This window comes from Neodothiora populina (assembly GCF_041146345.1).
Source record: "Neodothiora populina strain CPC 39397 chromosome Unknown canker_contig_15, whole genome shotgun sequence".
NCBI lineage: Eukaryota > Fungi > Ascomycota > Dothideomycetes > Dothideales > Dothioraceae > Neodothiora > Neodothiora populina.
Genome location: NW_027191413.1, coordinates 1,839,639 through 1,860,561, shown reverse-complemented (window position 1 = coordinate 1,860,561; position 20,923 = coordinate 1,839,639). Strand labels below are relative to the sequence as shown.

Sequence of the window (20,923 nt, the reverse complement as noted above, 5' to 3'; positions counted from 1 at the left end):
GCAATGCACATATTGCATTGGCATCGTGCATATATTGGTTTGCCTGTCTGCGTGTATAATATATGTGTGGTAATTAGGGCGTTATCGTTAAGGTATCATGGACGTCCACGCCTCCCCGGCTCTTTTCTGTTCGACTCATAGACCTTGATTCGGATGTGGCTGCATGATCGTCTACAAGACCAGGCTACCTTACCAGGGAATTCACATATTGGCGTTTACTTGCTTGCTACGAATATCCACGAATATGGGCGTGCATGTGTCTTGATTGACGCTACTTAAAGTGTTGAACACGGTGGGAGGACATGGTCTGACGTGAGAGAGATGTTGATTTTCTTCCTCGTGTCGTTGGAGGCTTGCTTTCACCAGGACTTATAACCCCATATCCTTCTGTCCAATGGTGCTTGCTTTAGATAATATACATGCCTTCCGTCGTAAATTCTGTCTCGGGACTTCTCATCCTGGTGTGTTTCTTACGAGCAAGGTCGCTCCAAGATCATTAGATCTCCTCACTTTGCCTCTATCAAGCCAGACCATCGTTCCAGTCCGCTGCGAAACTTCCACCATTATCGAAGCTGGCAAAGTTCATGTCGTCAAATCCAAACGCACTGGCCGTGGTGGCTTGAGACTCGTCTATGACAGATGATGAATCCGAGCTAAGAGTCTCGTGCTTGACGGTGGATTTTCTTTTGGTTGGAGTCTTTGCCACACGGCCTGTAGCAACACCTAAGACGAATTCAGTCAATGCGTCGTGCTGCAAGGCGGAAAACAAGTCATTACCATTCAAATCGCCGCCTTTCTTCTTTGGCGTGCTGCGAGGCTTGCGAGGACTTGAGCTACCACGCTTACGCATGTCCATTTCCATGCGTCCAGCGTCCTCGGCCTCTTTGACGAGTTTCTGTCCCTCCTTCTTGTAGACGCGAGTACGGTTCTCGACGGCGTCGTAGGTCTCGTCCATGTACCTGGCGACCGCTTGGTTGTCGACCTGTGAGAACACAATTAGACTGAGCTTGTGAAACAGTAGTGAATTCACCAACTTTTCCGTTGTTCGCAGCAATGAGTGCTGCAATGAGACGCTCTAGAGTGGTGGGAGATTTCCAATCTGGCATGGTGATAAGTCTGTTACGGTAAATGTAGAAGATTGTAGTTGTGTTGAGAAGTATCAAGCGTGTGAAAGACTGTCAATGACTGTCAACTTGAGTGCAGGTGAGAGTGGAGTACACGCAAGAGGAGTCGCGGTGATGTGATGGACAAACAGGTCATAAATACGTGACGAGAATGGGCAGTCGCGATACCTTCGCGCATACCTGATGCATGCAATTTGACTACTTTGGGAAAGAACTCGACGGCTGCTGCCTGGCATCTACAGGGGATCCTGATCGGCTCTTCACTGTCTTGATATAATGTGAAACAGAAAGGTATTTTACTTGGCCTGTCACTGTGTCAACCAGATGCACGTTTGCAGGCTACTGGAGATCGATCGTAGGGTTCGAGGTTTGCTGCATCTCCACAGCCAATTCCTCTTGCATGTGACGCTCGCAGAGTGAGAGGTGATATGCAGTGTCGAGGATATTACAGCGGTTAAGAAAGGAGCAGCACACGAAAATGACCAGTCATTTTGTTGTCCTCGGGCTATATCGACAGACCTTTGAAGGACGATGGAGACCTTGGTGGAAGCAGACTTGATGTACCGAGCTCAATTTGACGATATAAGAAGTATCCGCCATCAATGTTTTTCTTAAGAAAGGTGTATGATGTGAGCATATCAAAACGTCTCAAGTTGAGTAGTGTTGCCTTACGCCTTGCATATCGAACGAATAAATTGTGGTAACGTCATAGACAGTGTCAGCTAGACTATATGATGTATATGCCTATCTCTGGAAGGGCTGTTATCGCTATCACATTTGCTCTGTCCTTGGGTATGGACAGTGGGCAGTGAGATGGAGCCCTCGGTTGACGTCCAAATAGGATTTCTCGCTTGCTGCTTGGTCAATCCACCATAACGGCTTTGTCGACGCCACGACCCTTATACAGAAGTTTATATGGCAAATTTATATATAACATTACACGAATGAACAAAAATATATCTCTGAAAATCTGGGCCGAAAAGGGTCGGACTCCGCATGCGATGATGGCAAAGAAATAAGATCCATCACATATATCTTCCTTCATCACTCCGCTCTCATGACCAGCACAACCCAACCTCTCCAGATCTCAGATCTCATCTTCTCGAACTCCAAGACAGACTTCAATAAACTCCTCGGCGACCTCAAGCGCTCGACTCTCTCTCTACAGAACAGACTACGCTCGATCGAGCAAGATGCCTCTTTCGTATCTGCGGTGGCAGAAGCGTACGGCCTACCACTAATCGCCAACGAGAGATGCGGCTCATGGTATATCCCGCCTGGCGCAAAGGACGGCAGTGCATACTTCAAGTCCACAGACGGACACATGTCACAGTGGAGTTTCAGCCTGCGAAGACTAAATCTACAGGTTCTGGAAGTCGTGAGTCGGCGAGGCGGGTGCATTATCGTAGACTCGACCCGAAGAGGAAAATCCATGCCAGATGCTTTGTCCAAAACCGTGCCTATCTGGACTTGTGTGATGAACCGGTTTTTGTTTCCCGAAGCAACCGACTTCCATGACTTGCGCACACCTCCCAATGTGATTGGCGCATCAGAGCATACTCAGATCGCCTCCCGCATCCCTGCGTTCGTCGAGGCGGTTAGCGGCCTAGGACTCGACGTGAAACTTCTTAAAACGCAGCTGAAGAAACCGCTACGGCCAATCTGGGTCACTCAGGATTCGACTCTCCCACTTGAAACCCCAGTGTTCGAGGACTTCTACCCTATCGTCTGCTGCACATCATCGCGACGAGTGCCCGGTGGCGAAGCGTCCGAAGGTGGGTACATACAAGGCGCAGGCGACGACGCAGAGAGCTGGGCCCACGGTCTGACTCCGCCTCTGTTCTGGGAGCATCGTGACGATCTCGTCAAGTTGTCCGAGGAAGACTTACCGGGCTTCATCGAGCAACTCGTCAATGCAGCAGGGATAAGTCAAACCGACAAAGAAAGCAGTATCCTGATTAAACCGACCCGATTTCTACACCTCGGCACCCTCGAGTACGCAGAGTCCATCACATCAGCTGCAGCCTTCGACATCGTCATCACCGCATCTCAATCCTCGTCTGCATCTCTCGAGAAAGTCTTCAAAACTCGCTACCTCAATCTAGCATGTACCCCAGGCAAATTAGGCAGCCGAACGCTGCGCCACGAACTGAACAACCTCCACCCCTTCCTATCCACGCACCTCCCAACCCTCTCACAAGCCGCTCGCGAGAACGACAAGTCCCCTGTCACGCAACCTAAGATCCTAGTCGCCTGCCCGACAGGCAAAGACCACAGCGTCGGTGTCGCGTTGGCTCTGCTGTGTCTGCTGTGCGATCACGACGGCAAGTTCAGAGGAGCAGATCATGTTTCGACAGAGAGGGATGCGAAAAGCGTGGACATGTCGAAACAAGTCATCAAGCAGCGTCTGAGCTGGATCAGTGTTACGGCGCCAGAGGCGAATCCGAGTCGGACGACGCTGCAGAGTGTGAATGCTTTTTTGCTTGGTTGAGGACGATGTGTGGAATTAGGTTGATTAGGTCGGTGAAAATGTCGATTTAATGGATGCTATGCGAGCTTTTCGAGGAGGCAATCTATCATCTAATCTCGGGTCTGGGATTCTTTCTATCGCTGGTGGTGAGGGTATCTGCCAAAGTTGACGATTGCACAAAAGGCATCTTCGCCATAAATGCACAGCAAAATTATTATCGTCCGTCGTCAGAGGAACAAAAAGTGGATGTTCGAGGATAGTCACTCTTTTCTCTTTTTTTGCTTCGATTCGGACCTCCAAAACTAAGGTAATCTAGTGTACATGGGGCGTAATCACTACCGCTGGGGCGCCGCAGTTCGATTCTCGCCATCCAGCACATCCTCAATGGAACCGCACCTGCCTGCGTGTCCGCCTGCCCGCTGAGGCCGCCCAAAGATAAGAAAGATTGTATCTCCCCCCTTTCTACGCTTTCAATGCGATCCGGGGTCTACAGTAGGATACCAAGCATCACTTTTGCATGCCCTTAGCATCTGTGGGGATCGGGCTTCTGGGCCGGAGATTTGCGAATGTCCTATTTCCGCCCCTCTCGTCTGCCCGCCCCGCCAATCGGCCAGTCAGCCACTTCCGTGGATGCCGAAGAGGATCCTTTCCTCCGAAGAAGCTACTGCTCCTCTCACCTCGTTCAATTATTACGATGAAGGTTAAGATTTGTGAAAGAAAAAGCCGGATCCTTCTTTGTGTTTGTCGGTAGCGTAGAAGGAAAATTCGAAGGAGTCGGTCGTTTGGTCACAGCCTGACGGAGAAGAGAAAGTCCACTAGAGAAGGGTTTCTCTCCGCTTTTGAGAAAAATGCGCAAATGCTGGGTATATAGTGGTGAAAAAGCGGAGAGAGAGAAAGCCAGAGAGAAGAGTTGCGGAGGTTCCGAAAACACAAGAAAAGTTTTGTTCTTCTTATCAAAACGTCCGATGAGTGAAAACTGTTCCTTCTACGCAAGGTGAATCGGCATGTGGTCGCCGTTGCCGAAAGCTTTACCACAAGAGGGGCATTTCCTGTTGCGGTTCTTGATGAGATTGTCGACGCAGTTGGTGCAGAAAACGTGGCCACACGTCTTGAGCATGTGGTTGCGGATCTTGGAGTTGCAGATGGGACAGATGGCGATACGCTAGAGCGAAGATGTTAGCACGATGCCCAAAGAGATGGCTCAGGGGTTCGTAATTTCATATGACTTACTCTCCAATCGTCGGACCCGTCACTGCTGCCTTTGCCGGAATTTTTGCGTTTCTGAACCTCAAGTGCTTTCTTGGTCTCTTCTAGTCTAACCTTCAGTTGTTCCAGCTCGACTTCTGCATGACGTTTCGCGGTTGCGGCAGCGTGGGCCGTGCTGTCCTTGTCGGTCATGAGTTTCTTAAGCCCGGTGACATCTGACTTGAGCTTTTCCATGACAATGCTCGTCTCGCCAATCTTCTGCTGTAGCGAGCGGTTCTGTTGCGAAAGACTGGCCAAGGATTCTTTGGCTTCGGACAGTTGCTTCTCGTAGTTGATTATCAAACCCCGGGAGTTGGCCTCGGCGTCCTTGAGTTGGGAGACTATCTCGGAACTCCTTGCATTCTGTGCTTTGAGCATCCTCAGTTCGCCTTCTCGCGCATCCTTGGCCTTGACGGTCGAGTAGTACTTTTGGTCAGCCTTTGTCTTTTCGCCAATCAGCCGCGCCCGCTGTTCTTCCCACGCGGCGACTTCGGCGACTTTCTTGGTAGCCAGAGCCTGCGTCTTACGCCAAGCGGCCTCCATGGAGGGCAGTTCTTTCTCCAGCAGTGAGTACTGCGACTCTAAGGTTTGCACACGGGCTTTCAGCGCATCGGAATCCAGATCGTCCAGGGCGGCGGATGATGCGGCGGTGCTTTCGCCGAGCTGAAGGCGCATACGTTCAAGCTCTGACTCCAGTGCAGCAATGCGATTCTGACTGGCATCAGCTAGTTCTTTCGTTTGCTCGAGGGTCAGCTTTTGTTGGTCCTGTTGAGCAGTCCGGATGTTGACATCTCCCTGTAGTTCGTCACGTATATTTCTGATACGGGCCAGGTCGGTCTCGGCACGAGCGAGTTGGCTCTCGAGCTCGCCCTGAGCTGCGCGCGACTCGTCTTCCAGTTGCGTACGATAGGCGGTGCGCTCTCCCTGTAACTTGTGGGCCTCTTCACGCAAATGGACGTTGGTTGCCTCGAGATCGTTCACACGCTTGATTACATCCTCGTGCTGTGATTTGAGCAATTTGTACAAGTCGGTCTTTGCATAATCGTCGTCGGATAAGGATGCTAATCTCGCCTTGGCTGATGTGAGTTCTTCGGTGAGACGCTTGTTCTCGACTTCGAGTTGTTCCGTCTGCACTTTGCGCCGCTCGGCAGCAGCCAGGGCTTCTTTGCGAGCGGCGTCGGATGCAGCTGTTGCCGCGGGATCAACCTCGCCGTTAGTCTCGGTGTTGTCTTTTGATGGTTTCTTGTCGGTCGTGTTCGAAGAATCGCTGTTGCCGCCCATGATGGCTTGACTTTCCAATTTCTGCACAGCAGCACTTTTAGCTCGGTCCATCTTCTTCTCGGCCATAAGATAGCGATACGAGGCATGTTCCAAGCGCTTTTCGAGCTGATCCCTTTCACTGATGATGCGCTGGCTCTCTACAATGTGGGCCTTCTCGGCGGCTAGCAAAGCAGCCAATCTTTCCTGTAGATGCTTGACATCGGGTTGCGGGGTGGGCACTTTAGAGAAGACGTCTTTTATTGCGGATTTGATGTTAGCAGAGCGTTGTTTCAGGTGTTCTTGAAAAACATCTTGGTTCTCGAAAAGGAGAGATGACTTGAACAACTCTTGCCCGGGCTCGTTGGCAGATACAATGTCGCCGAGAATGAGGCGAATCTCGTCGAGGAGCTGTGGTTCTGGTTAATCTTGCTGAACATGTCTGAAGGGGCTACAAAAGTGGCAGAAGCGGCATTACCTGAGAGAACCAGGCATCTATGGTGCGAAGGTGATCGTCGTGGTGTTGCGAGCGCTTGGTGAGATCGGAGACCTGGGCCTCGTAGAGATTGCGCTCGCGCTTGTATTCGCGCATTTGTCGCAGGATGGCGTCTTTCTGGAAGTTCTGGATTGCGCAACAACAAGTCAGTGGATGGCGGCTGGGGCGAGCCAAGGAAAACAGCAAAGAAGGGGCAAAAAGTAAAGAGGAAGGGAAGAGAAATTTACCTCAATGTCCTTTTCCTTGTCCGGATCAGACATCCTGATGTGGGTGCCGTTGGTGGTGGCTTGACGCTTCGAGGGATACGACTCGTCGGGGTCGGCTGCCAGAGACCTCTTGCGGTCTTCCATCTTGGTCTTTTGTTCGGCGGCAGAAAGGGGGACAGAGTGAGGCGCGGCGACCTTCATCGAAGCCGAGGACAGAATCTCAAGTGAAAAAGGACGAGAGGAGGTCTCTATCTTTGGTCTGCAACAGGGCCTAAGCAGTGAAGCCGGCTCTTCTGACTGACCAGTCTGGTAGTACCAAGAAAGGAGCAGCGACGACGGTGCAAGAGAAGGGGCAGTAAAAAGGGAGAGGAATGAGAGCGAGAAGAGAGAGAGAGAACAAGCAAGGGCACACGTGCGTGTATCTTCAAAAGACTCAAGTCTCAAGACTCTACGAGACGTTAACTCGACCGCCAAGCCTCGCTCCTGCCATCTCTCTTCCCGCTCTTGCCTCTGTTGCCTCTGTAGCCTCTGTTTGAGAATGCCAAGACAACCTTATTCTTCTCCCTTAGAGCCTCGACCGCTGCACCTGCACCTGCACCTGCACCTGCCACAATCTGACCCTCGCCTCGTAATCAATCCGTCCATCTTGCCGATCTCTACTGCGCTGGTCTTGCTTTCAGGAATTACAAGCATCATCACTGTAATATTACCGTACAGTATCATTTTCTACAGGGTCCGGCTGGCTTCACTCTCGTCTTTCGATCTACCCAGAATTGAGGTAGGTATTCTTCTCTATCACTCCGATTCACTAGCCATCTGCCGCATCACAGTGCTGTATATTTGTCCGATGGACCAGCACGCTCTTCGCAAGTCAACGCCCTTGCACTGCCTCTCCTAGACATACATAGAGTGAACGACCAGCGACCCCGCGCCCGTCACGAGTTCCTCAACCGCAGTTTCCTCCTCCCTCTGCGCCGCAAGTACCTCCCGCTGGAGAGCAACCCAACGATGAGGCATCCGATCCGCCTCGGGATCCACTGCCAGATGTCGTGACTTCTCCTCCGCCATCAACACCTCCTCAAAGCCAGGAAATCCTGACGCTCCGCCCTCTTCAACGTCCACAAAAACTCACCACACACCCGCTATCAAGTTTCGACCTGCCAATACTGCCGCCCCTTCCGTCGCTTAGGTAGTATCATCACAAAGAGCAAGGACTATAAGTCCCCGCCATATCCCTCTAGTCGCCGATGCGCCCTTGAGCGCTCCTCGGCCGTCCCGAGTAAAGCGATAAAAGAACGTACCTGTAAAGCGGTGGAGTAGTCGAGTGGTACTGAACAGTCGTGCTTGTACAAAGAAGAAGGAAATTGACGAGGCTAAGGATTAACGCGACATCTAGATAACAGCTCGCGAGAAGGAGCAGAAGGAAAGAGCACAGATCCGCAAGAACAAGGCGATGCAGCGCAGGGAGAGGCGGGGGATTTAAGGCACGGGCGCCATTTAAGATGGTTACATCGCAGTCATTGCATGCGGCGTACTCAGGTCGCCGTCTCCACCACTACTATTCTTTACTTTTGACGATATCCCACGGAAAGACAAGCACATACACGCCGTATTCTATCATCGCTTATGCTTCTACTCCTGAGGTCTTTGATATGATCCAGTCCATCCCCTCTGCCGATGCTCGGGTATCCCCAAGAGTCAGTGTCGGTTGTTGCATTGCCATTCTTGGGACAGCGACACCATGATCACAGGCAGTGCCTAAGCATGTGTATTGTGCACAGTATCTACCCTACCTTGTGCATGTCATGCATCTCTACTTATCGATTAACGGAACGGCCCGGTAGATCCGTTATATAACCCGGGTCCCTAAGTAGCCAGCGCATTTAATGCAAGGGTTTAAATGTTCGAATGCGGGGAAAGAGAAGAAAGTCTCACTTTTGGAGAAACAAAGAAAGTCTTCGAGTCTCGCCTTGTGCCCGTACAATACACTTTCTCCTCAGCCGAACGCCCACCCCACCCCCAACCCGACAGTAGACGACAAGAAGGTCGCGGTAGAAATGGGCAGGAAACGCAAACACCAGCACGGCACGACGCCGGCCCCGAAACGCGCGCAACCAAACGACCACCTGCACCAACCGCCCAAACAGCCCAAGACCAACAAAGCCGCGCAGCCGCAGCACTCGGAGCCCACGATCCCCTTCGACGTCTACGACCGGATCCTGCTCGTCGGCGAAGGCGACCTGTCCTTCTCGCGCTCTCTCGTCTCCGAGCACGGATGCGCAGATGTTGTCGCCACGACGTTTGATTCCGCCGACGAAGTGCGCGAGAAGTACCCGCAGGCGGCGGAGAACATAGAGTATATCGAGGGCGAGGGGCAGGCGGTCATGCATTGCGTTGATGCGACGAAGCTGGCGCAGAAGGAGTTGAGGAAGGGCGCGCTGTGGGATCGGGTGATTTTCAATTTCCCGCATGTCGGCGGCAAGTCGACGCATGTCAATCGCCAGGTTCGCTATAATCAGGGTATGTGTCTCTTCTTCTCTTTTTCTTTGCCGGGTCGAGAGGTGGGGCTGGAGTTGGCACTGATCACAATTCTACAGAAATGCTCGTGGCCTTCTTCAAAGCGGCCGCGCCCCTCCTGACGCCAGACGGCACAATCATCGTGACGCTGTTCGAAGGAGAACCCTACACGCTATGGAACATCCGCGACCTAGCGCGCCACTCCGATCTCGAAGTCCAGCGGAGTTTCAAGTTCCAGGCCGACGCGTATCCTGGTTACTCACATGCTCGTACCTTAGGCAACATACAGGGTGGCGGTGGTTGGAAGGGCGAGGACCGGCTGGCGAGGAGCTATATCTTTCAGCCGCGGGCGCAGGGCAAAGAACTGATGCAGCAGCAGCAACAAGCCAGACTGAGGCAGAAGAGGGGCGAACAGGAACGGAAGAGAAAGAGAGCGGACGAGAGCTCAGACGACGAAGATTGACCCAGGGACAAAAATCATTATTCGTTATTCTATGGACGGACACTGCCCCCCTCTCGTCACCACGGTCTCCCGTCTTTACATGACAAAGACCTTCTTGATGTCCGTCTCCTCAAACTCCTCACCCCCGAGATCCATAGGATCCCTGATCTTGCCCTCGGGAGTCCCTATCTTCTCATTCAGCACCATCAGCCTCTCCCGGCCATATATGCGCCCATTCGGCAACACGACGGGGTCGTTCTCGACGTAACTCTTGCTGTGGTGCGCGTACGGCACATTTCGAGCCAGCTCATTCAGTTCCGTGCTGCAGATGGGGCATACTGAGGTCGAGGACGACGATGAATTCGACGACGAGCTGGCGAATGCAGAGTGACACGAGGGTGTCTTGAGCGCTGATAGACCAGCCGAAAGAGCAATATGCAGGAGTGGGCGTGGGGGCAGTGAGAATATGTCGTGGTGTGTTCGGATGAAGAGTGAGGCGAGAAAGTCCCAGCGTGACGCTGCGTACATGGACTGCAAGAGTCAGCGAAAATAAAGAAGAAAGGGGGGATTGTCTTTTACCTTGTATGGTTCAATGGCGGTAGTGCCCGGATTCGCCAACAGACCTCCAGCTCGCATCCCATACTCGGTCTCTTGTGTGCCCAGATATTTCCTGGCGTGCATGGTGGCATCTATCAAGTTCTTGACTTCGCCGCTCCTGGCCATTTCAATAAACTGTTGCAGCCGCAGCTCCAGCTCCAGATTGCTGTTGATCTTCTTGAGCGCCTGCTTGTTTTCTGCACACCACGCAAGACAGTCCTTGGTCTCGCCCTTGCGCAGGCTGTCCTCTATCCTCCCACATTCAATGAATTCACCAACATCCACCAGATCTTCTATGCCCTTTTCCTTTGCCAACTGTTTCGCCGACTCGGTATATCCCTGACGTAAGAGATGGTCCACCAGCATGCGGTCAAGCCGGATCTTGCTCCACTGGTCATACTTGACATCCGCCAGACTAGGAATCTCGTGTAGGTCTTGAAGATGTTGTACTCTGGCTCGCTGTGATCTCTGGATAGTCTTCTCCTCGTTGTGCAATGCCTCTAGTTTGCGTTTGAGCGTCTGGGCTCTAGCCAACATGGCATCGAGGCTCGCTAATGTCTGGTCTGGTGTCGCTCCGCCTGCCGCGCCGGCCGTGGTCTGGGCCAGTGAACTCGTGAGGTCGGAAGTGCTTTTCTCCACGTGTCTCTGTGCCGTCTTGAAGTTCTTTCTTGCCAGTTCGTAGGGCAGTCGTAGGAGCGGTTGGTCCTGTGCGGTATCATGCCGCAGTCAGTCTCGGAAGGCAAAGGAAACATGATGTACCCTGATGGTAGAGTGGGGGAAGGTGGCATACCAGTAGAAGATGTTGCTCCGCGTTGAGCTTGAGGCTCGTGAGTTCTGCCATGCTGTCTCGGGTGGGGTGCGTCTGACGGCAGCCTTTCGTGTCAGTATGTTGGTGGTGTAGGACACGGCCACGAAGAAAAAACGTCTCGAAGGTGGTGGTCTGAGTAGTGATTAACATATAGCGGCAGGTGCGAAGAGGGTTTCCTACCAGTCACATGCCGGTGACGCATTGTGGGGAACTTCAAGAGACCACCTGCATATACCACCACTAACCACTAAACCACTTGCATAACTAACTACCTTACATGCGAATGTGCAAGACATTCTACGTTTCGTCAACAGTCGATTGAGAAGCACTGTCATTTCCTGCATATAGAATCTCGGTCTGGCTCTACTTTTGAGCACATGCCATCTCCATCTGGATTCAGATTGTGACTCATTCCCAACGTCCATTCATACACGAGTGCAGAATATATAAATCATCTTAGACTTCATCTTCCCAAACTATCATTGGACATCTCTCACACTGTTGGGCATCCTCCAAAGTGGGTGACCATCCCTCACATCACTAGACATGGACTCCGATTCTTCGACCTCATACGCAACCTCTGCCCCCTCCCCAGACCCAAGCAAGATCCGCTTGGACCACATCATCATTCTGCTACCTTACAAAGATCTCATTGATCTGCCTTCTCACTTTACAGACAACTTCACCATAACCCCAGGAGGACGCCACGCCGACGGCAAAACAGAAAACAAGCTGATCTTGTTCCACGACGGCTCCTATGTAGAGCTCATCGCCTTCATCGACGACTCGCCAGAACACAAAAAGGATCACTGGTGGGGTGAGAAGTTGCCGGGTCTCATTGATTATGCCTTTACTACGGATGGCGATGCTACCACCCATTGGAAAAGTATGCAGGCGCGTCTCGAGGCACTTTCGCCTGACCTTGCCGCCAAGTATAGTTATGCTCTCCCTGTGGCAGGAGGCCGACTGCGCGACGATGGTGTGGATGTGAAGTGGCAAGTCACTTTTCCCAAGGGTGCGCCTAGAGGTGTTCTGCCCTTCTTCTGTCACGATGTCACTGCCAGGGATGGACGAGTTCCTCTCTCTGATAAGGCTTGTACACATCCTTGTGGGGCTTATGGTCTGCGATGGATTGACTGTGATGCACCGGATTCTGAGGAGCTACGTTCTGTCTACTCTGCTATTTTGGGGAGCCCGATTGCTCATCCCTCGAGTGAGGCGGAGTTCGCTGTCAGCACTGTGCGTGTGGTCGAAGGAGCTCATGCCCCGGGACTACGTCCCTTCCATTTCCACCGCTCGGACTCGGATTTGCCACCTTTGGCCCATGGTTCGATTGTGCTCGGCAGATTTGGTCCACCATGTAACCAGGTTGATGGCATTTGTCCTGGCAGTGACCACCCACTCATATCTCTTCTACATGTACCTCGCAAGACCAACAGTGCAGCATAGTGCGTAGGATATGATATACGCATGGTCGAGATTTGCACACCTCGCCAAGTCTTCACACTTTGCTATGCCCCTTCATTTAACTGACAGACCACTCTTGGTTCCCACAATGCTGACGACATCTTCATCCTGAACAACATGACTCAGACCGACCCTTTGTGGAACATGCTTGGCACTTGCGCCCCATACAAGAGCGTATTTGAAGCTGTCCTTGAGCGTCCTGTGGATTTGGTCGCACACGTCTTCGATTGTTGCGTTGTGCCGAACAATAAGAGCCTCGTCGAATGAGGGGTCCTCTCCTCTCCTAAGTCACATGTGAGCATGGTACGAATTAGAAAAGTACATTAGTGCGTACCTTTTGGTGTAGACTCGAATAAGCCTCAACTCCTCCCAACAACGGTCTACCACGTCTCGGACACCGAGGTCAAGTTCACATGACATAACAGCCGTGTTCTCCTCTCGGGCCAGACTGTCAAGATGCTCCAGACCTATGGCGTCGACCTTATTGTATACGTAAAGGCTGTAGCGCATTAGCTTTTCTGTACTGGACTTGTATTTCTTTAGTAAATCATACCATTTGATATACGTTCGATGCTCCTTCATGATCACATCGATGAATTCATCCACAGTAACTGAGGTTGGTTAGCAAGGCTCTCCACTGTGACGCAGTCGCACCTACTGTTTTCATCTCGCACGAGCACTTCGCAGTTCAGGATCTTGTAGTCTTTGAGAATCGTATACAACATCTTCTCGTCCACTTCCTTTGGCGGATTTTGGAATGTGATCTTCATACCACCCGCCTTCTTCGGCTTGAGGTAGATGTTTCTGCTTCTTGTCAGCCCGCTCACCTCTCAGAAAGGAAACACAACATACGGTGGCTCCTTGTTCAATCGAATTCCCACAGCCTCCAATTCCGCCTCGAGTAAAGCTCTCTGCTCCGCTCTCTTCGTTGCGTCAAGGATCATGACAATCATGTCGCTAGTCTGTGACCATTGCTATAAGCAGGCTTTGCATGTTAACCTCGTCACGGGCTTTACATACCTTTGCTGCACTGATAACTTGTCGTCCACGTCCCTTGCCCTCGGCTGCACCTTCAATGATACCCGGAAGATCCAGCACTTGGATCTCCGCACCGCCGTACTCGAGCACACCCGGGATTGCTGTGAGCGTTGTGAATGCATAGGACGCAACCTCGGACTTCGTCTTTGTGATTTTTGAAAGGAATGTCGACTTTCCCACTCTACATGGCTGTCAGATCGTGCAAGTTTCAGGACAAAATTTGGAGTCACACATACGAGGGAAATCCAACTAATGCGATACGAGCATCACCGCTCTTGCTGACATCGAAGCCACTGCCACCACCTGAGCCAGCACCCTGGGCCGGCTCAAGTAGTTGAGCTCTTAGTCTGGCGAGTTTACTGTCAAAGAAATCAGTTTCCACGAGTTCAAATGTGCAGTATACTTTGCACAACTAACCCTTTCAGTAAACCAAGATGGTAATCTGGAGTTGAAATCAGCATGCGAAGGTTGTGAGATTGCTCAAATCGAACGTACTTGTGGCCTTGTTCTCTGCGCAGATTGTTAGCATATCTTCTTTTAATTTCAATTATGCCAGATGTTCATACTCTGCGTCTTCGCCATCTCATCCTCGATCCTGATCCATAGGTCAGCATTTGCTCACTACCATACACCAACCGAACTCGACTGACTCCTTGATCTTCTCCGTAATGTTCACCATGATTGCGGTTGCTACTTATCGCGTAGCTGAATATACAACAAGTGGAATGAAAATTACTCAGAAGAGTATCGCAGTGTCCGATATCAGGCTCGCAACCCTTCTGCAATTATGTATAACCCGAGCTAGTCGATATCGAGGTTCTTCTCTCTTTGCTTTCGCTTGCGAAAATGATGGGACCGCTTCGCTGTTTCTTATGAATTTCCCCGGCCAAAGGCACTTGGAAGATTTACCTTGGTCGCTCCACACACACGCCTCGATATCCGACGTCATTCGCCGCCATCAGACAGGGCATCTCTACCTTAATCATAAAACAATATCACAAGCGCCCGTCTCGCGCAACTTAGGATGTAGTCATAGACAGTAGGTGAAACTGATATATGAGTTACAAAGTGTACCTTCTTCGTTTACAAACTGGTGGCACACAACTCACAGCGAAGTCAGCGATACATCGAAAAGGTAGATCAACCTGGTGCCTGGCTTGAGATCACCACAACCACTGCTTACACATCGACGGAGAATGCAGCTGTTTTCCAGTGAGCCCAAGTCACACCATGAAGTGATCCGCAGTCTCGAATCTCGTTATGACACGCTCATCTCGTCGGGTTTGAAACGACCATACGTGTATCCTGGCGCCTCGCTTGGGGCACTGTTGGTTATAGTGTATCTATGCATAGACCATAGACGTCGACCATGGCTTCAACGCAGCAGGTTTCTGGTTTGGGGTGTCATGGCTGTCATCTCGGGGTCTTCCATATATCACTGTCGAGCGAGAAACCCGGCTGCAGCTTTTGGAGTGGGGCTCATCAACTGCTGGGCGACTCTTTGGTGCGCGGTGATGCTTGTCTCTAATGATGCACAGAGGGAATTTCAAAGGATAGAGAGAAAGGAAACTCCATCGGGAAAACAGGCTCTGGATGCCACAGACCCAACGAACGGTTCCGCAAACGGTGTACAGGTAGATGGCGTCCAGAACGGCGAATTCAGGAATCGCAAAACTGTTCCAGCCTCGATGTCAGATCCTGGATCTACCCTGGGCCCACGAGACAGAAAAGGCACCCTGACATGGCAGTCGTATCCCGCTGGACCGTTCATCGAACGACTCGACTGGATCTGCGACTTATTTGGTTCCTTCCGCGGCATGGGCTGGAGCTTCCGCATCGCAGGCCTCCCGCCGCCACCAGAATCTGTCCAGCACGACCTCAGCATGAACACGGGACAAGCGCCGTACGAGGGCGACACGCACGTCGGCCGATCCGGTAACCACAGATACCACACGCGGCGCGAAATACTGCGCTATAACGGATTTCTGCTCGTCCGCAACTACCTCATCCTCGACTTGCTCAAGACCCTCATCGTCAACGACCCATACTTCTGGACGGGCTCGTACACCCAAAGACCAAGATATCTCCCCGCCTGGCTAGACGCATACCCCGTGATCGACCAGTCGAGCCGTCTCCTCATCAGCCTAGCAGCAGTCTACTACTCTCTCGAAACGATCTTCTCTCTCGGCCCTCTCTTCTTCGTCGGCATCCTCGGCCCCCGGTATATAGGCGTCCGGGGCGAACCCTGGATCTACAGCGACCAATTTGGCTCTTTCTCCGCCGTCCTCGACAAAGGCCTCGCGGGCTGGTGGGGCGGCTGGTGGCACCAGACCTTCCGCTTCGGCTTCGAGTCCCCGAGCACGCGCCTGCTCGCCCTCCTAGGCTGGCACGATAGGAAGTCCCCCGCGGCCAAACTCCTCCAGCTCTGCGTCGCCTTCGCTCTGAGCGGATGCGTGCACGCCTGCGGCAGCTACACACAGCTAGGAGACACGCAGCCGCTCAAGGGACCATTTCTGTTCTTCGTGCTGCAAGTCGTGGGAATCAGCGCCCAGCTCGCTCTCACTGCTTTTCTGAACAAACTCGGCATCGCGAGCCGCACTCCGAAATGGTTGAGCCGAATGGCGAATTTCGTCTACGTGCATGTCTGGCTGTATCACACTGCGCCGCTGCTGGTCGATGATTTCGCCAGAGGAGGCGTGTGGCTTTATGAGCCGCTGCCGTTCAGTCCGCTGCGAGGGCTGGGGTTCGGCGCGGACGAGGATGGGTGGTTTCCTTTGAGTGCCGGGAACGCGGGTGGGGTGAGAGACATCTTTAGGTGGCATAGGGGCAGTACGTGGTGGAACAGCGGGGTTGCACTTTAGAATAGAGATATGATAGAGATCCATACTTGCGTGATTCTTCTGTTCTTCTCATCCTTGACATATATTGCCGGAGCATGTCGCAAATACAACCACACGGGCAAGACCTAGAGGGGCAGAGAAAACCCGGAGAGGGCGCTTCGGCAACGACAACAACACTACATTCTCGAACGTGCTGAAAGGGGTTGCAATGCGATGCTTGCAAGAAACTTGATATAGACACATGATGGAACCTTATAAACCACTACAGCAAATGTTCAAGGGGAGAGAGCACACGCCCGGTAAGAATGGGAGGGGAACCCGCTTGACACAACCCCCAGCCACACATGAAGAAAAAAGGGGGAGGAAATTATATGGAGACGGAAAACCACTATCGATGGAATAGATAGAGCGTCTAGATGAGGTCACGCTTGACGAACTCGGCGTGGAGCGTCTTTCCGAGGTGGGCGGGCGAGCGCTCGACGATGACACCGGCGGCCTCGAGGGCGGAGATCTTGGAGTCGGCACCACCCTTGCCTCCGCTGACAATGGCACCTGGGGAGAAAGTCGGTGTCAGACGTGCTTTCTCTGTGGGGAAGAAAAGAAAAAAGAAGAAAAAAAGGCTTACCAGCGTGTCCCATTCTTCGGCCGGGAGGAGCAGAGATACCAGCGATGAAGCTGACGACGGGCTTGTTGGCCGTGTTGTACTGCTTGAGGAAGTCGGCAGCGTCCTCCTCTGCGGATCCACCAATCTCGCCGATCATGATGATTCCGTCGGTCTCGCCGTCCTCGAGGAAGACCTTGAGGCAGTCGATGAAGTTGGTGCCGGAGAAGGGGTCACCGCCGATACCGACGACGAGCGATTGACCGAGACCGGTCTGGGTGGTCTGGTTGACGGCCTCGTAGGTCAGGGTGCCGGAGCGGGAGACGATACCGATGCGACCGCGCTTGTGGATGAAACCAGGCATGATACCGATCTTGCATTGTCCCTGTTTTGTTTTTCTGTGTCAAATGAAGGAAACGTGAGAAGAACGAAAGGACGAAAAGCGTACGGGAGCGATGATTCCAGGGCAGTTGGGTCCCACGAGTCTGGTCTTTCCCTGGGTCTTGAGGATGTCGGTGATGCGCACCATGTCGTGTTGCGGGATACCCTCAGTAATGCACACGACAAGGGGGATCTCGGCGGCGATGGCCTCCTCGATACCGGCAGCGGCGACTGGGGGAGGCATGAAGATGGCGGAAGCATTTGCTCCAGTCTCTTTCACGGCATCGCCAACAGTAGCAAAGACGGGCTTGCCGAGATGGGTCTCTCCAGCCTTCTTGGGGTTGGTGCCGCCGACGACGTTGGTGCCATACTCGATGGCCTGCGAGGCGTGGAAGGTGCCCTGCTTTCCGGTGAAACCCTGGAAGATGACCTTGGTGTCCTTGCTGATACGGAGGTTCGCATTCGTGGCGGCGTACGCGGATGAGGCGGTAGAGTATTGGTTACGCGCGAGGGTGGAGCGCAGGGCCGAGGTCAAGGGTTTCCTGAAGCTCTGCATCTTGTGGAGGGCGATTGTTAGAAGAGAGGGAGGGCTTTCAGATGTGGTGGTGGAGAGAGAGAGAGGGAGGGGGGTATCAAAAGCGTAGTTGCACACAGTTGTGTTTTGCGGGTAATCAGTTGTGTTTCTGCTTTTGTAGCGTTAGACCTTTACGAGGCACTGTACTGTACAAAGTGCCCTGCCCTGCCCTGCCCTGCCCTGCCCTGCTTAGCAGCAATAGAAGACTACCGCAACTAATTGACCCGCAATCGAATGGATCTGCTACCACATACCCTGAACGAACCGAAGCCACGACTCGAGCTTCGGCATCGGAATGCCGCTGCTGGGCTGCTCTCTTCCCGAACACTCTCCTACTCCGCTCTGCTCTGGCCTACTACATGTACATTACTCTGCGATAACCTCTCTCCATGACTCCCGCTTCCGCCCTTTTATCTTGTGTCTTGGCGGGAGTCGGTTCGCTTCCCTGACCTCGGAAGAGCATCCACAGATCCATACAGGAAAAGGACCATCTGCTTACTTACCGTACGTACATACTTTGTATATGGAACAACTCGTTGCAGCCGTTGTGGCAGGTCCGCCCATCAAGGTCCAGTAAGCTGTATTTCTATATCCTGTGCAAGCTGTGAAAATACGTGTGATTACTTGTATCCCTAGACAAGGTCTCGTCGGCCGCCCAATCGCCGACTTTACATCTATCACAATCCTTACTCCACATTTCTCTGCGCCCTTTAAGATTTACAAGATTGATCAACTTCCATATTCAATATACAGCAATCACAATTGGAATCCCCAGCGTCACAGCAGACGCGTACATGCAACCAAGTGAATCCAGTGAATGAAAAGAACAAGTGTCGGTTCCGCACAGTCACTGGTATAGCATCCATCTCTACCCGTCATGGCCACCATGACCGTGACCGAGTCGCGGCAGCACAAGCAGCGTCTGCCCAAGAACGTCAAACTGCCTCCGGAGAGTGAACGATACATGCGCGCATGCGCCGACGTGGCCAGCGCCCTGGTCGAAGACTACGAACAGCAGCTCGCCAACCCAAAACAGACCAAGGATCTCAACCTCAACTCGCTGCGCAACAACATCGCAAAGAAGCATTTCCTCAGCAATACCCCGCCGCTGACTGCAATCATCGCCGCCGTGCCAGAACACTACAAAAAATACATCCTGCCCAGACTCATCGCGAAGCCTATTCGAAGTGCTTCTGGAATCGCCGTCGTCGCTGTCATGTGCAAGCCGCATCGCTGTCCCCACATTGCCTACACCGGAAACATCTGTGTCTACTGTCCTGGAGGTCCCGACTCTGATTTCGAATACTCGACCCAATCATATACCGGATATGAGCCTACGTCGATGCGTGCAATCCGTGCTCGCTACGACCCCTTTGAGCAAGCCCGAGGAAGAGTGGACCAGATCAAGTCTCTCGGTCACAGCGTGGACAAAGTCGAATACATCATCATGGGTGGCACGTTCATGTCTCTGCCCCCGAGCTACCGCGAGGACTTTATCAGTCAGCTTCACAACGCCCTGAGTGGATACCAGACGAGTCATGTCGACGAAGCCGTCATGGCTGGCGAGATGAGCAACACCAAATGTGTTGGTATCACCATCGAAACGCGTCCGGATTACTGCTTGGAGACTCATCTTACTGACATGCTTCGTTATGGATGCACTCGACTCGAGGTCGGCGTTCAGTCGCTGTACGAGGACGTGGCCAGAGACACCAATCGTGGACATACCGTGGCTTCGGTCGCCGAGACCTTTAAGCTTTCCAAGGATGCTGGGTTCAAGGTCGTTTCTCACATGATGCCCGACTTGCCCAACGTCGGCATGGAGAGAGACCTCGACCAATTCAGAGAGTACTTTGAGAACCCCGACTTCAGAACGGACGGCCTCAAGATCTACCCGACCCTCGTCATTCGCGGTACCGGTCTTTACGAGTTGTGGAGGACGGGCAGATACAAGAACTACACCCCTAACGCCTTGATCGATCTTGTCGCGCGCATCCTGGCTTTGGTGCCCCCATGGACCCGAATCTACCGAGTCCAGCGTGACATTCCCATGCCTCTAGTCACATCAGGAGTCGAAAACGGCAACCTGCGTGAGCTGGCTCTATCAAGAATGAAAGACTTCGGCACCACCTGTCGCGATGTCCGAACGAGAGAGGTGGGCATCAACGAAGTCAAGAACAAGATCCGACCCAGTCAAGTCGAACTGGTGCGGAGAGACTACACGGCCAACGCCGGCTGGGAGACGTTCCTGGCATACGAAGATCCCAAGCAAGACATCCTGATCGGTCTGCTTCGTCTGCGCAAGTGTAGCAAGACGCACACCTTCAGGCCCGAACTCACAGGTCAGCAGACATCGTTGGTCAGAGAGCTACACGTCTACGGCTCAGCGGTGCCCGTGCACGGAAGAGATCCGAGGAAATTCCAACATCAAGGATACGGCACGCTGTTGATGGAGGAAGCGGAGAGAATCGCCAGGGACGAGCACGGCAGCGAGAAGATCAGTGTCATCTCGGGCGTGGGTGTCAGGCGTTACTACGCAAAGCTTGGCTACTGGCTCGACGGACCCTACATGAGCAAGTGGCTCAACAAGACCCACGAGGCTGATGACGAGAGCGACGACGACGTTTCCTCTTACCGAGAAAGCATAGACTGATACGAACGGGAGGGAAAATGCAAACCATCGGGTGGCGTTTTAGGAAAGCATGACTCGGCGTTCTTCTGGGACAAATCGCCTGGCTAATGGCGTTTAGCATATCATCTGATCGGCCGTCACCATCAGCGGGGGCGAATCGGAAAAACAGGGATATACACAGGTCGAACGCGCTGATAGGACGCGTTGGGGCTTTATTAATCTTGGGGA

General features: G+C 52.7%; 8 protein-coding genes across 10 annotated transcripts; 4 read left to right on the top strand and 4 right to left on the bottom strand.

Annotated features, from left to right (window-relative positions):
- Positions 1-520: 520 nt before the first annotated feature.
- Positions 521-1,106, bottom strand: AAFC00_002975 (uncharacterized protein; the record flags this gene model as incomplete). The annotated part of the gene is made up of 3 exons (XM_069342374.1): positions 521-723; positions 778-982; positions 1,035-1,106. 3 exons carry the CDS (start codon positions 1,104-1,106, stop codon positions 521-523), a joined length of 480 nt encoding a protein of 159 aa, XP_069198875.1.
- Positions 1,107-2,181: 1,075 nt separating this feature from the next.
- Positions 2,182-3,615, top strand: AAFC00_002974 (uncharacterized protein; the record flags this gene model as incomplete). The annotated part of the gene is made up of 1 exon (XM_069342372.1): positions 2,182-3,615. The coding sequence occupies one exon, from the start codon at positions 2,182-2,184 to the stop codon at positions 3,613-3,615; it is 1,434 nt and encodes a 477-aa protein (XP_069198874.1).
- Positions 3,616-4,579: 964 nt separating this feature from the next.
- AAFC00_002973 (uncharacterized protein) lies at positions 4,580-6,942 on the bottom strand (the record flags this gene model as incomplete). The annotated part of the gene is made up of 4 exons (XM_069342371.1): positions 4,580-4,756; positions 4,825-6,507; positions 6,575-6,718; positions 6,820-6,942. The coding sequence occupies 4 exons, from the start codon at positions 6,940-6,942 to the stop codon at positions 4,580-4,582; spliced, it is 2,127 nt and encodes a 708-aa protein (XP_069198873.1).
- A 1,742-nt stretch (positions 6,943-8,684) lies between these two features.
- Positions 8,685-9,778, top strand: AAFC00_002972 (uncharacterized protein; the record flags this gene model as incomplete). Of its 2 annotated transcripts, none has more annotated exons than XM_069342369.1 (2): positions 8,685-9,318; positions 9,396-9,778. In XM_069342369.1, the coding sequence occupies 2 exons, from the start codon at positions 8,685-8,687 to the stop codon at positions 9,776-9,778; spliced, it is 1,017 nt and encodes a 338-aa protein (XP_069198871.1). The 2 variants fall into 2 exon arrangements, with proteins under 2 accessions (XP_069198871.1, XP_069198872.1); XM_069342370.1 differs by having other exon boundaries at positions 8,856-9,318.
- A 75-nt stretch (positions 9,779-9,853) lies between these two features.
- Positions 9,854-11,195, bottom strand: AAFC00_002971 (uncharacterized protein; the record flags this gene model as incomplete). Its single annotated transcript, XM_069342368.1, has 3 exons — positions 9,854-10,288; positions 10,337-11,059; positions 11,145-11,195. 3 exons carry the CDS (start codon positions 11,193-11,195, stop codon positions 9,854-9,856), a joined length of 1,209 nt encoding a protein of 402 aa, XP_069198870.1.
- Positions 11,196-14,863: 3,668 nt separating this feature from the next.
- Positions 14,864-16,528, top strand: AAFC00_002970 (uncharacterized protein; the record flags this gene model as incomplete). 2 transcript variants are annotated; one of them, XM_069342366.1, is made up of 1 exon in its annotated part: positions 14,864-16,528. In XM_069342366.1, the coding sequence occupies one exon, from the start codon at positions 14,864-14,866 to the stop codon at positions 16,526-16,528; it is 1,665 nt and encodes a 554-aa protein (XP_069198868.1). The 2 variants fall into 2 exon arrangements, with proteins under 2 accessions (XP_069198868.1, XP_069198869.1); XM_069342367.1 differs by having other exon boundaries at positions 15,182-16,528.
- Positions 16,529-16,919: 391 nt separating this feature from the next.
- Positions 16,920-18,045, bottom strand: AAFC00_002969 (uncharacterized protein; the record flags this gene model as incomplete). Its single annotated transcript, XM_069342365.1, has 3 exons — positions 16,920-17,059; positions 17,133-17,493; positions 17,557-18,045. The coding sequence occupies 3 exons, from the start codon at positions 18,043-18,045 to the stop codon at positions 16,920-16,922; spliced, it is 990 nt and encodes a 329-aa protein (XP_069198867.1).
- Positions 18,046-18,940: 895 nt separating this feature from the next.
- On the top strand, positions 18,941-20,716 carry AAFC00_002968 (uncharacterized protein; the record flags this gene model as incomplete). Its single annotated transcript, XM_069342364.1, has 1 exon — positions 18,941-20,716. One exon carries the CDS (start codon positions 18,941-18,943, stop codon positions 20,714-20,716), a length of 1,776 nt encoding a protein of 591 aa, XP_069198866.1.
- Between the last annotated feature and the right edge of the window lie 207 nt (positions 20,717-20,923).